Below are 15,033 nucleotides of genomic sequence, written 5' to 3' on the forward strand. Positions count from 1 at the left end.
AGTATATTAAGTCAATATTTAGAAAGGAAGTTCCCATACTTTGTGGCTGATTCTGATGCTCCAGAATTTCAAGATTTCTCATTTTCAGTGATCACTTCATTTAGCTACAACTTTTGTTTTTTATTTCTCCTCATACATTCATTGCAATGAAATATATTGCTATGACTCTTCTTTGATTTAGCCCCTAAAATAGAAATAAAATCAAAGCATATTCAAATGTTGTGCACAACAGTGTAAGAAAATTGAGTACCTTGACTAGGCCATGCTACTTTCAAGAAAAGTATAGTTTTCATTCCATTCTGGCTGCTAGCATATGCCTCATTGCAGATTGATAACAAATAATATTTTCCTCAAAATTCATTCAGTCTAGTCACAGTGGAATGTAACAGCAGCCAACCGCATAAACAGGAACAGCTGGCTCTTTAGTGGAAGCTTACCTTTTTGAATATATTCTTTTCAAGCAAAACAGAAAGGTGGTGTGGAGAGAGAGCATCATTCTGCTACAATTTGTTGCATTCATTAATTGCTTTTCTAAATTGTTCTCGTCATTTACATAAGCATGTTTTCCTTTGTATATTAGCACTATCATTCCTGCTGTGGACCATAGTACTGTTCTATGAAGGTGATCAGATTGGGTAGGTGGTCTAGGGAAGAGCAGAGAGAATGATTAAGATTTATTTATTTACTTAGATTTTTATACCACTCTTCCATATGGCTCTAGGTGGTTTACATATCACATCATAGAGTAATTACACAGAACACTTGTAGGGTCCACAGTCCCACCATTATGGATGGCTTGGTGCACTGGTGTTGATTTGAGAAAGAAAGAGCTGTGGCCAGGTAACCATGGGAGAAGATTGTTTCCTCAGGTTTCCTCACCAAAATATCAAATAATGGGCTATTACAGTCAACATTTTGGTCAGATATATCCTTAAATTAGTTTTTCAGCTGCCATATTTTTCTTAAGATACTAATTGAAGGGACAATTAGCGTGTCCTTTTGAAGAATACATACCTAGTCCATTACTTAACAATATTTATTGTCATCCAGAGTATACCCAGCATGCAGGGATATGAAGGACTGATCTAACTTGAACATAGCAGAAGTTCTGAACATCTTACACATTCCAAGTCCAACGAAAGTGCATCTAGTTAAGAACCAACTCTTCTTCTTCTTCTTAAGGCTAAGGTCTTCCCAGTTGCAATATATGGCTGTGAAAGTTGGACCATAAGGAAGGCCGAGCGTCAAAGAATTGAGGCTTTTGAACTCTGGTGCTGGAGAAGACTCTTGCGAGTCCCTTGGACTGCAAGGCGAACAAACCGGTCAGTCCTAGAGGAGACCAGCCCTGACTGCTCCTTAGAAGGCCAGATCCTGAAGATGAAACTCAAATACTTTGGCCACCTCATGAGAAGGAAGGACTCCCTGGAGAAGAGCCTAATGCTGGGAGCGATTGAGGGCAAAAGAAGAAGGGGATGACAGAGAATGAGCTGGCTGGATGGAGTCACTGAAGCAGTCTGTGCAAACTTAAATGGACTTCGAAGAATGGTAGAGGACAGGATGGCCTGGAGGATCATTGTCCATGGGATCGTGATGGGTCAGACACCACTTCGCACCTAACAACACGAACAATTATTCAAATGGTCACAGAATTGGAATTGTGCTCAAATTATGAGTGTTGTTTATATTTATTTGTTTGTTTGTTTATTTGTTTATTATATCATATTTATATACCACCCTCCCTTGAGGCTAAGGGCGGTTTACATAGAACGTAGAACAATACAAGGAACTTAGTTTTTCCATAATGTATAGATAACCACAATAATAATATTAACATTAATAACTGTAACAGAGTTACAGTTACAGTTACCAGCCTCAACTATAATAGTGCAAACAGGTCCAGGGGATTTCTGGGAGGGAGAGTGCAGGAACCCTGTAGATTTTGCTGGTTACACTTGGCCTCAACAGAATGCCTGGCAGAAGAGCTAAAGAAGTGTTAAAAAAAAAACCAAATATGTGCCATTGGAAAAACTAATGATATCCTTAGAAAGTCTCCCAAATGTGGTAAAAGCACCTGAACTGCCCTAATTGGGAATAAATTCTGTCACATAATCTCTGTTTTGTGGGTGCTAATCTTTGGCGCTTGGAAGTAAGGCAACCGATTGCATCAAGAACAACAACTACTGGGACTGGGCTGCATTTGACTAATTTTGTTTTTATTATGGCAGTCTAAGTGAGATTTTAAGTTGTGATCTTTTATGCATTTTTATGCAATCTTTTTACAATTATGTTATTTATATTGAAAGCTGTCTTGATTTCTGGAAGCTAGAAAGGTAGTTAATAAATATTTTAAAAAAATAATTTGCCTTCCTGTACTAAATGCCTTAATTGAACAAAGCTGCTTCAACCTGGTGGAATGAGCTCCCAGGTGAGTTGCGAGCCCTGCAGGATCTTTATGCATTCTGCAGGCCCTGCAAAACGGAGTTCTTCCACCAGGTCTTTGGTTGAGGCCAGGGCATTGAGGAAGATGACTCCCCTCACTGCCAGGGCTAGTGTTTATCATCATCATCATCATCGTTATTATTATTATCATTATTATTATTATATTTATTTCCCGCCACTTCTGAGACCAGCTCATCGTGGTTTACAAAGTCATCTCATAAAAACCCATTAAAAGACATAAAAATCACAAACATGGCAGAAGCTCCCACCCATCCCTCACTATCCAGAGGGGTAAGGAAGGAGGTCAGAAGTTAATGCACTGCTCATACCCTGGGTGTATGTGGGGGGGTGTCGATCTACCTCGCTGACCCCAGCCTCAACCACAGACCTGGCGGAAGAGCTCCGTTTTGCAGGCACTGCAGAACTCCGAAAGCTCCTGTACCTATGTTGTTGCCAGCTAGGCCCCCTCTCCGATAGTGGGTGTGTCGGTCTTTTGGGAACGGTGATAGTTATTTATCGCCTTGTTGGTTGTGTGTGTGTGTGTGTGTGTGTGAGAGAGAGAGAGAGAGAGAGAGAGAGAGAGAGAGAGAGAGCGGCAGAGGAGGAGGGATGGATTAAAGAGCTCTGGAGCAGGTATGTGTCCCACATACCCGTGAGAGCCTGGGTGTCATTCCTTTTTTTATGTGTCAAAGGCATAATTCATTTGTTTCTTATGCCATGCAAATATACAAGGGGACTGGAGTAGAAGAGCATCTGCTTTGCATGTAGAAGGTCTTGAGTTCAGCTGATAGAAGCACCAGTTCAAAGTATCAGGCATTAGGTGATGTGAAAGATGGACATGCTGGAGAGCTGGTGCTGGTCAGAGTTGACAGTTCTGACTGATAAGCTGATGGTTTGTCTCAGTATATGGCACTTTCATATGAGTTCAGCTCTGTTCAGGAATTCACTTGTGAGTGATGTGAACAAGAAAGCCTTGGTATTCAAGTCTTCCATTTGCTTCCTGGCTTGTTTCTCGATTCGGAAAGTGAGCACATCTGGTACCAGATTTTATATGCCTTTAAGCCTGAAGTAGAACACAATGTATACTGAAGCTGTTAACAGAACATTGAGATTCAAAAGCTTTAGTCAAAATGAAATGCCTTTCCACTGCAAATATTTGAAATGTGTGTCAGCTTTTCTGGTTAAAATGGAACCTTTTATTTTGTAAAAGTCAATATAAACTGAGGCATAATGGTAGATTTTCATCTACTCGGCTAGAAGGCTGTTCAGTTCAATTCCAAAATGGGCATAGATTTATTTGATGTATGTCTAGGTTAGGTAACTCTAATCAATTATAAAGAGATTGGGTATATTCTTACCTGCGATTGTCATTGTTATAGTATTGCTATTTAAGTGAGGCTGTACAATGTGAAGTTGGTTTCCCTCAACCCAGAGAGGGAAAAAAGATGTATTCATTCTCTACCTTTATTTTGGAATAGTCCTGTTAGCAGTTTCCCTTCTAACAGCAAGTCATGAGCTGCCTGTTTATCTCTAAATGGCATTCCAGTCAATGCCAATTTAATTTCTGTAAACTTTCTCTCATTTGTTTGTCTTAATTTCAGCCAAACCATTTGAAAGTGGACAGTATCTGGACATCTATGGAATTACGAGAGACCAAGCTGGAGAATATGAATGCAGTGCTGAAAATGATGTCTCTGTTCCAGATGTCAAAAAAGTAAAAGTCACAGTAAATTGTAAGTTGAGAATTTCAATGAAAATAATAATAATGGAAAGAATGTTGAGACTAGCTGTATTTTTTTAAAATATGTTTTATACAGAAGAAAATAGGTATCTTTCCTACATGGAAATGGAAGGAGTTCATGGAGCCTTTCCTTCTACCTTTCCCTTGCAGTCTGTTAATCTCTCCCCCCCCCATCCCAATGAGCTAGTCCAGAAGGTTGGAAACAGAATGCGTTATAGAAGAGAGAGCTACAAGGAAAAATAGAAATGAGCAGAAACTCTCCCAACCCTTGTGTGAGCTATTTCTCAACTGGCAGAAGCTCACCCAAAAGAAGACCAGACTGATTTCTGTTGATTTCTCCTCAAGCTGGATCTCTTGGGTACAATTTTGAGGGAGGTTTCATGGGGGAGGGGAGAAATTAGTTCCTTCCAGTCACAGTTCATAGGATCTAGTCTATAATAGTAGTATGTCGTAGTATGTGTTTGTGTTGAAGCCTCAGCTTGATTGTGGTAGTATGTGTTTGTGTTGAAGCCTCAGCTTGATGCAACCTGCCAGTTGTGGTGGACAGTGAAGTATTACCTGATTCCTTTCTGTGCCGGGGTAGGTTTCTGAGACCTTATTTCACAATCATCCCAGCCTTACTGCACAAGTTGCCTAGCACAAAAGTCTCTGACATCTATGACAATGTAGGTTTGGTTCTTACTCAAGTCATCATTAGTAAGTTCACCCTAGTAGTTCTGCTATGCTGAATTTTTGTAAAGTTTAGTTCCTGCTTTGGGGGAGAATACATGAAAAAAGCATATCCATGCCTTTTTGTAGCCACTATTTCCTCAATATGCTGCTTCTGTTTTGGGAAACCAATTGGCATATATCCTTCTTACCCATGAAAGTAGACCAGTAATCCTTGTCTAGTTGACCAGCCTGTTTTGGCAGTTTCACTGCCTTCCATCGTTGCACAGTTAGATTGCCATCCCAGGTCCTCTCTATCAAATGGCTAGTTGCAGTGGAAGGGCACAGAATGAATGCTAGTAAAATGAACCGTGAATGTACAATTAATGACTTTTGTTTGCAAAGTATCACTTAAATGAGATGCACATTCAGTGTGCCTCCCATTCTGCCTCAACTAGTGAATAAAGTGTGATAGGACCTTTGAGGGAGCATCAGTCCAGTTTCCTGCCTCTTCCTCCTGATACCCATCTTCTTCTGAACAGTTAATTCTCTTTACAGTAGAGTCAAAAAGGGTAATGCACTTGTAGGAGGGAATGTTTATAACTGTTCAGTGTATCTGCCTTTGAATTTGCCAGATGGCTGGCCAGGAACAAACAGTATAGGACATATGTTTTGCATGTAAAGGACATAATGTTAAGCTATACGGACGAATGGTCTATTTTAATATAAGGTAGTTTCATAAATCAAGAGTCAGACTGATGGATGAGATTTACTGAAGATCTAGACTTTCAGGTTAACTGGGGGAAACTGGACTCTGTTTATTTTGAAAGGAGGGTCCATAGCTCAGTGGCAGAACACCCACCTCACATGCAGAAAGCCCCAAGTTCATTCTCTAGCTTTTCCAGTTAAAAGATCTTATATAGTAGATGTCACGAGAAACCTAATTTTGGTTTCTGCTTATGATTCTATGGTACAATTTCAGGACTTACACAGAAAGAGACCAATATCCCAAGATGAAAATGATTTGACACCGCATTATGCTAAGGAGAGTTTTTTGGCAAAAGGTTTTTTTTTCTTCAAAAGTCAGTTTAATATATGAGGTTTTTTAAAAAACTTTTTCTACCTATTAGTGCATCACCTAGCCTTGAGATAAATGCAGAAATACTGTCAACATCTGTTTCCTACTACAAGCATCTATTCATTCTGTCTCGGCAGATGAATAATATTCTGCAACATTTCAAGCTAAAATTTACTTACAGCAGGAGAACACATGCCCCTACAGCTGTCAAACTGCTAGGTCTACTGGATTTTCAGTGGACTTTCAATGTAAAATTACACATAGCTGGGAGTGCTGATTTATGGCAGACTTTGGTGTGAGCTGCACAGAAATTGCTAAAAGGGGGGGAAACGGGTAACAGTGCAATCTAAAGCAGAGCTAGATTCTTCTAAGACTATTGAGTCCATTTAGGATTGCACTAGAAGGCACTCATAGTGTGAGAATCTGTGGAGTTCTAAATGCCTGTTTTCTTCATGAATTAAACCTCATATAGTTCCCCTTCTGCTACCTGTTTGTTTCCAAATATGCTGAGAATTGTCATTCATTGTGTAATAGTAGTGTTGTTGATTTTGTGTGTCACTGTGCTTACAGTGATCCACATTCTACTCCAGAGATGTCAGGGAACTTTGAACACCTGGGGAGATTCATAGTACCTCATGGGAGATACAGTGGACTGAGGCAGTCCTCATTTCAATAAATTTTCATATTATATTAAATCCTTTTTAAAAAACCCTCTATATCTTTTTTCCCTACTGAGCGATAGGGTTGTGAGTGTCCTGAATAGTGCAGGGAGTTGGACTAGATGACCCATGAGGTCCCTTCCAACTCTATTAATCTATGATTCTGTGTATGTTATTGTATCAAACTAATACCACATTTTAAAAGCTTCACCCATGACTAGTAGAGAAAAATCATCTCAATGAAAGAAATTTGAGTGCCCCCCCCCCCGTTTTAGTTGTTAAATATTGCTACTAATATAGACCAGTGACTTCCATCCATTTTCTACTTTGGTTTTGTATTGGAAAGCAAAATTTCATCCAGTATGGCAGAATAGTCTCATAACAGCACAGTATATTGTTTATCCAGGTTTTGGCACAGTATATTGCAATTCGTATACCTCTGGTTCTCTGACACTGGAGAGTAAACTTTATTGCCTTGCCTGCTAGATGAAAAGATTTTGTGTAAACTGCAGTATTAATGTTGGGGGAGGGAAAGTTCGAAGAAAGATCTAGCAGCTGAAAGAAAGAAAGAAAGAAAGAAAGAAAGAAAGAAAGAAAGAAAGAAAGAAAGAAAGAAAGAAAGAAAGAAAGAAAGAAAGAAAGAAAGAAAGAAAGAAAGAAGGAAAATCACAGTTACTTACTTGTCCTTTTGATGCAGAAATTGTGTAATTTACTACTCAGCTGTCTTTGGATTTACTGAACAGGATTCAGATTTCTCCATCACTGTTTTAAATCCGAAGTACCTGGCCAGCAATCAATGGTGTTGTGCCGGATTTGTCCTAATGGCCTTGGTTCTACAACTGTAATTAAAATAGCTGTAAATATTGATAGATGGTTGAGGGTGTACGTGCTAGCCATGATTCAGTAGAGGAAGCATCCTCCAACAACAACTTCTGCAAGAGAGACATTATATCTCTGTATCATGCAAATGAGCGTATGCCTGCCAAGCTGAGTTAACTCATCAGGGTGGGGCTACCATTACCCCACCAGATGTGCATTTAGCAGAACAGCTGTAGACAGGAAAGGAGCTCAGAGTCAGAGAAATGATTTGTGGGTGCGTCTACATGTTAATTATCATTGAATGTGTGTGTTTGAAAACAAACTCCTGCAATGCTCCTAATCTATGTTGCTGTTTCTGCTGTTTCAAATGTCCCCCCTTCTTCCATTCAATTTACAGAGTCATCACGGTCTTGGTCTGTATTATTCTTTTCTATGCAAAGATTGATCCTTGACACATATGTGCATCCTCATGCTGGCTTGTTACAAATTAAACAGTTAAATGTATCTGATTTGTAATATAACCACAGGGAAGATAGATAGAATGATGAGTATCTCTGATCAGGACTCCTTGGCCTTCATACCTGGCCCTATGCCAAAGAGGTGTCCGGATGGCCTAATCATGACAGTTGGCAGCATCCAGATTTGGTATCACCCCTGGTAGGACGTACATGGGATGGAAATTCTTGACCATCACCCTACGCCCCAGAAAAACACGTGCAAAGTTCAAGAGTAATTGGACTGTGCCTGTGAGGAGAACTAGGGTTATCACTGACACCACACCCATACTAGTCAGGCTTTAGGAAGAGAAGCACGTAGGAGAGAAAATAGAACACAAGATGAGGTTGTAGTGATTGGGCCAGTGAGGCATTTGTCCATTGGCTCTTGTCGCAGATTCTTTGATTCAGCTCTGGATCGGCTTGAGCTATTTGTCACTGAGACAGTTTGCCTCCCCTGTCTGTATTTTCCCTCTGGCAGCCCTCAACTCCCCTTCCATTCCTCTTCTGGAAGGAGATTGGATGCTGTACAGCAGTTCTTTAGGCTCAGGTGTGAAAGACTGGTTGATGGCTAAGGAGCAGGGCAACCTCCTCTCCATAGAATCATCTTTAACCGCTCCTAGTGGAGCAGATTAAATAAAACAGTAAGGGTCCCGAGGGCGGCCCCTGTCCGGGATGAGGAAGGGTGCCTATAGGCCCCTTTCCCTGGACTGACAATCGAAGGGGCCAATTGGCAGGCGTAGACTGTATCCTACAATATTGCTAACTGAAGTTTGGAACCTTCTCCATCAAAAGGTTGGAGACTATTCCTCTGGAGGAAGGTTTCTTTTGCCAGGAGAACACTCCAAATTTAGCTGAACTAAATGATAGGATACAGTCTACTATTACAAATAACGCTTGGTGTGAGGAAGAACACTGCATAAAAGAATGCTTTGTAATTGAATCAGCTAAACCCAGATGTCTTTAACTAGATGGCTAAAAAGGGACAGTTAAAATAAGTGTAAAACTTATATAATATGAGGGAAGAATTGATTAGGGTCCTTAAAAGTTACATCAACAAATCTATGTGTCTCTAGTATCTGAACCTAACTAGAAAAATGTCTCCTACCAAGAGGAAAGACATTTCATTGCAAATTTAACAAAATTACAAATACATAAGATGTGCTTTATAAGATACTAGAAATTAAGCCCGCTATAAAAAAATACAGTGGGCGCTAGCCATTCCCAACCAGCCTGGAAGCGCTGCCCGGGTGGTTGGGAAGGGCTGGGGCCCCCTGAACTCCCTCCTCAGGGTGAACCTGTCCCCAGGGCTTTTCCCTAGGGGGGAGGAAAAATACTTTCCAGGTGCCGGGCTATCCCCCCCCCAGGGAGAAAGTGTTCCCAGGACCCGGGGAGTGCAATCACACTCCCCGGGCCCTGGGAAGGCTTGAAGCCCCCCCCCCCCGTGATGGGGGGCTGTGGGTCTAACTTCTCTTTTGGCAGCCAGCAGAGGAATGGCCGCTGTGGAGTGAAGGTTTGCCCTCGTGGGGGGTGGGGGCGGGTTGGTGCTTGCTGGTGCTTGCCGGGCCAATTGGTGCTTGCTGGGCCAAACAGCCAATCAGCAGCCGTGCTGCGTGTGATTGGTGGTTTGGGGCAGGACTGACAAGCGGAGGGCCCAATCGGGAGGCACTTTGTGCCTCCCAATTGGACCCTCTGCTTGTCAGTCCAGGGGAAAGGGCCAATGGGCATCCTTTCTCATCCTGGACAGGACCCACCCTCAGCGCCCTTACTCTTTTATTTTATCCGCTCTGCAGGAGTGGTTAAAGATGTTTATACTTGAATTTTTTAAAGTCAAAAATGAGTTCCCTGTTGAACCTTGATGCTTCTCTTTTCACTGATATCCTGGTAGTGCTGTGATGTGTTACTTGCACATTACATTACAGAAGAAATTGAAATAAACAAGTATCATTTCTCCCTTGAGGCAGCCTGAAGCAATAAATCTTTCCTGAACATCTCTGTCAGGGTTCTACATGTTGTAAACATATTAATATCTCCACTGAATATTTTGCTGGCACTGTTAAACAATCATAATCACTTAATAAATATAGAAAAAGTAATAGAACATGTTATGGTTTTTAAAACTCTGATGTTAAAATGAGATTATCATTAAAAGTAATCCTGAGAACAGGATGAATACTTACATTCTTTTCTGAGTTCATTTCCGTACTCCAGTGAACATTTTTCTACGTATGCCCCAGAAGATGTTTAATTTCCTAGATGAACAATACTTTACAGAACACACTGAGTCTGATCCCATAGATTTGTTTCAATAATGGCAAAACTTTCTTTAAGTCAAGGAGCCTTCCACTTCATTACGAAAAGGCTTGCTCATTCATATGACAGCACTGTTGATAGAAAAGTTGCATGATCCAAAACCTAGTAAATCTCAGATCTCACCACTTGGGGGCGGATTCACAAAATTCATTAAAGTGTTGGGTAACAGTCATTATGGTGATTTCAGTAGTCTTTGTTTCACAGAAAAGAGTGAGAAGTCTTTTCAAAATAACAACATGTTTGAGTTTTATTTCCCCCCTTTTGGATTTTTGCAGAGACAGTGAACTCATTAGCATTTGTTAAAAGTCTGTGTTACGGTTGCTATGGCACTATGCATAACATTATGCATAATGCTCATTTTACTTTGAATTCAGACATACTATACAAGCTGGTAGAACTTAATTATATTTGTACCCTTAAACCTAATGTGGAGGAAATTATGGGACTGCGGTGTTTGTTGTGGCTTTTGCTGTCAAGACATATCACTCTTGCTTTAATCTTTAAGAAGGGATGCTGCTTGGCAGAATGTTCATTTTTGTTTTCTTTTACAGTAAATAATTGTCACAGATCAATTTGAAGTTCTAGAATAAATTGTGGTTTGAGTTTGAAAACTTAAGGAACAAACTAGATATACAAATGAAGTCTCCTGCAAATGTTGCATTCCTTTTTGTAGTTTTATCTCATAATCAAATTGCCAAAGAATGTGGTTATTGCTAATGGCAGAATCACACAATATTTATATGCTTTAGTGTGAGATTTGAGTTTTCAGCATGCTGTATATTTGCAGTATTGTTATGAAATGTAATCCCCAATTTCTGTTGACATATAGCTCATTTTAGCTGTGTGAACGCCCCTTTACTACTGTTACAAAGCATAAAAAAGAATTGTATTTTCAGTAGGGAACCCTACTGAAATGTTGGGCAACTAAAGAATTGCTAGTCCTATAATTATTCCCCATATTACACCAACTAACTTAGTATCACACCAATTAACTAGGGCCGTGTTCCCCAACCCCTGGGCTGCGGCCTGGTACCGGGCCATGGAGCCCTCGGTACTGGGCCGCGGTGGGGGGGGAGGGAGGTGTGGGCGCCGGCACGCCAGAGGGCATGCCTCCCTCCCCCCACACTGTGCAGCGCTCCCTCCCCCTGCCGCGCAGCGCTCAAGCCTAGCCATGCTGCAGGGGGGAGGTGACAGGAACAAATGAGCTGGCGCAGCAGAGCCTGCGCCTCCCTCTCCCCTCCCAGTCCCCGGCCTGAAAAAGGTTTGGGGCCACTGGGAATCACCACCAGTATGATTTATTTCGTTAGTTGTGAAATTAATATCCCAATTCCTCTCCCCTAAACAAGACTTGGAGCAGCTAACAACATTTAAAGTACAACAATAATAAATCTTTAAAATATAGAAAGGTTAAAAAAAAATCCCTGTTAAAATATATCCACTATCAAGCAGGTTAGGATGCATAGATGTTGAAAAAACAGCTGAAGTATACAAGCTTCCTGGTGGATTACAATTGCCCAAAGACTACCTGAAAAAGCCCTGTCGAACCTAGGAAGGTTTCACAAGGCGCACACTTCTTCAAGGAGCTGATTCCACAGGACAGGGGTCACTACTGAGAAGGCCCTTGTTGATGCCAATTCATGACAATTCATGGGCCAGATTATGCCAGGAGAGGTGGTTCAAAAGGTATGAGGATCACAAGTCATTTGGGTCTTTAAAGGTAAGTAGCAACACTTTGAATTGTTGTATGCAGTGACCAGGACACTCCTATTAGCAAACTGGAAAATGAGTTCTGGACTACTTTACCTTCTGAAGCATCTCTAAAGGTAACCCTGCATAGAGCATCTTGTAGTAGTCTAGTCTTGAAGTGACTGTTGTGTCAATTAGCATGGCAAGTTGTTAGAATTGCAATCAGCAAGTAATTTGGTGAAATAAGCCTTCAAGGGCTGTTGATAAGCTATTTAAGCAGCTGAGCTGTACCTGTGGGCTCTCTAGTGGCATTAAGTGATGATTGGAGAGGTTGTGAATTCTGAGAATGTGCTCTGGGGATTCCTTTTTTAAAGATAGGCTTCCATGCACTTCCTCTTTCTTCAGGAAGAGCAGATCAGTGTTCGCTCTGAAGCAAGGCGCAGACTCCATTAGGCTCTCTGCTCTCTCATCTATTGATGTGTAGGCATGTAGACTGCTTAAACCAGCCATAGGGGCTTGCAATGTGTTTTCTTTGTAACTATCTTTTTGTATTCTGCTTCAGTAAGAAGAAGGAAGCAGATAAATATGATATGTATTCTGTATAATCTTTCTAGTAAAGATTCTTTCTTTTTTAAACCCCAAAGCATTGTGAGTCCAGATCTGTGTCTCACCCACAAAGGTGATTAAGAACTGCGTATTATCAAATCCAAATTCAAATACCTTTATTGGCATAATCATAACAGAACATCTATATAAAAGACAAGGCGATTCAGATCTCAGGTCACTTGGAGAAAATCCCGTGGATGAATTTAGCAATGCCTTCAGTTACTTGAGGATTATGATCCAATAAAAGAAAGTGCACTATTGTCATAGGACTGTGAATCTTGATCGCCCCCAAGAGAGGGAATATGTACCATTCTCTGAGATGGTTATGTTGCTCACAAAAGAGGAGAACGTGTTCCACTGACTCAGGTTTCTTTGCAGAACATGGGCAGAGTCTGTCGGCATATTGGATTTTAGCATATCGACCTTTAGTCACTGCTGTTGGTAGGAGGTTTAGCCTTGCTAGCATAAAAAATCACTCCAGGGATGGTGATTTTAAAGATGTAAAGTACTCTGAGATCCTTCTTACTGGGGGATAGATTCCAAAAAAGATGGGTGAGCATGTTCTGCGTACTCCAGCAATAGTGTTCTGATAGCTGATATCCAAAATTCGTTGCCTGATGATACTGTACGCTTGGTCCTCTTCAAGGTCTTCCAAAAGCTTAATAGACAGGACTATAGACTTTAGTTTGTTGTTAATCTTCATGAACCAGGGTGATAAAAACTTAAGACAGCATAAGGTAGACAAGGCTCCCAGATTGGGGTCTAAAGTTCAGGCAGAGCCAGTATTTAAATATACGGAGCCAGGCTAGAGAGGCCAATTGGGTGACGCCAGTCTCCAAGTATATTGTGAGGGCAGAGATGCATTTGGGGAAGGCGGATTGTAGCCTCTTTACTCCTGCAGGGAGGTCTATGCCCCATACTGGTATACCATTGAAATGTTTTGGAATCAGCATAGTTTGAAAAATCTTAATAGCAACAGGGAGGTTTTGACCTTCCTTAGAAAAATAGATTCTCGCTATTGCATTTGTCTTGGAATTTGTGCAGGTTGATATTTGATTCCAATGTAGGGTCCATTTCAGAGAGTGGTAGAAATGGACTCCTAAGTATTTAAAGTGGTGCACTTGCTTGATGAAATGTTCATTTATTTTCCACTTGATGAGCTTTCTGGATTTAGATAATACAACTATTTTAGATTTGGTGAAGTTGATCTGGAGTTGATTTTGATTGCAATGGTTTAAGAAGACTTGGAGAAGGGTTTTTAGGCCAACCTTGGTACAAGAGAGGAGGACCGCATCGTCCGCGTACAAGAGGGATCAGAGAGCTTCCCAACTTTGGAGTGTGGCAACGGATTCTTGGCCAGCAGCCATTTAAACTTTCTTTCCTTGCCTTCCAAAGGGAGGATAGCAAAGGGACTGTTAAGTTTAAATGGCCAGCTACCAGCCAACAGGCTTGGTGGGGGTATGGTTCAAATGATCACCATGTTGCACAACCCACGTTGATCCCAGGGAGAGACCTCTATGAGATCAGCTGTTTGTTGGGCTCCTTGCACAGCCCAAGTGGTCAGCTGTTTGTTGGGCTGTCTGGGAGAAGGCCAGTTCAAACTGGTCCTCCCCACACAGCCCAAGATGACCCTAGGGAGAGAAGCCACTCTCTGAATCAGCTGTTTGTCAGGCTGTGGGAGGAGGGTTAGTTCAAACAGGCCCTACTCACATAGCTCAAGCAATCCATAGAGAGGTTTCTCTCCATGGATCAGTCAGTTGTCAGGTTGTGGGATGACAGTGGTTCAAGCAGATCCCCAAGCTATCCCATAGAAAAAGTTCAAGAAGTAGAAGGAAGAGGAGGAGGAGGTTCTTATATGCCACTTTATCCGAAGGAGTCTCAAAGCAGCTTCCATTTGCCTTCCCTTTCCTCTTCCCACAACAGAAACCCTGTGGGGTAGATGGGGCCGAAAGAGCCCTGATGTTACTGCTCAGTCAGAACAGCTTTATCAGTGCTGTGTCAAGACCAAGGTCACCCAACTGGTTGCATGTGGGAGAGCGTAGAATTAAACCCAGCTCACCAGATTAGAAGTTGGCACTCCTAATCACTACATCAAGCTGGCTCTTCACAAGATCAGCCATTTGGTTGACTCTGTGGGTCTGAGCTATTAAAATTGATCTAGGCCTTTTTAACTATCTTGAAACTGCAAATTATGCTTTCCCGAATCTTGCTGCAAAATTGCATACTGATTTTTTTCTGGGCCCAATCTCCCCAGATCTGACAAGGCAGTGTCAGTATGGACACTGAAGTTCCACCTAAGGCTGCAAACTTTTGTATTATTGCATGCTTTTATATGTTTCCAATTATAGAAGAAGAGCTGGTTTTTATACCCTGCTCTTCACTACTCAAAGGAGATCCAAAGTGCCTTACAAACACCTTTCTTTTCCTCTCCCCACAACAGACACCCTGTGAGGTGGGTGGGACTGAGAGAGCTCTATGAGAACTATGAGAACTGCTTTATGAGAACAGCTTTCAGAGAGATGTGACTAGCTCAAGGTCACCCAGCTGGCT

At 41.5% G+C, this 15,033-nt stretch overlaps 1 protein-coding gene across 3 annotated transcripts in view; it reads left to right on the forward strand.

Moving 5' to 3' along the window:
- The window catches only part of NEGR1 (neuronal growth regulator 1), a 719,159-nt gene that overhangs the window by 502,738 nt on the left and 201,388 nt on the right, over nt 1–15,033 (forward strand). For all 3 annotated transcript variants that reach the window (XM_077333337.1, XM_077333338.1, XM_077333339.1), the window contains exon 4: nt 4,041–4,172. In XM_077333337.1, coding sequence (XP_077189452.1) covers nt 4,041–4,172 — 132 coding nt within the window. The remainder of the gene's footprint in view (nt 1–4,040; nt 4,173–15,033) is intronic.

The sequence above is a fragment of the Paroedura picta genome, chromosome 4 (assembly GCF_049243985.1).
Source record: "Paroedura picta isolate Pp20150507F chromosome 4, Ppicta_v3.0, whole genome shotgun sequence".
NCBI classification, from domain to species: Eukaryota; Metazoa; Chordata; class Lepidosauria; order Squamata; family Gekkonidae; genus Paroedura; species Paroedura picta.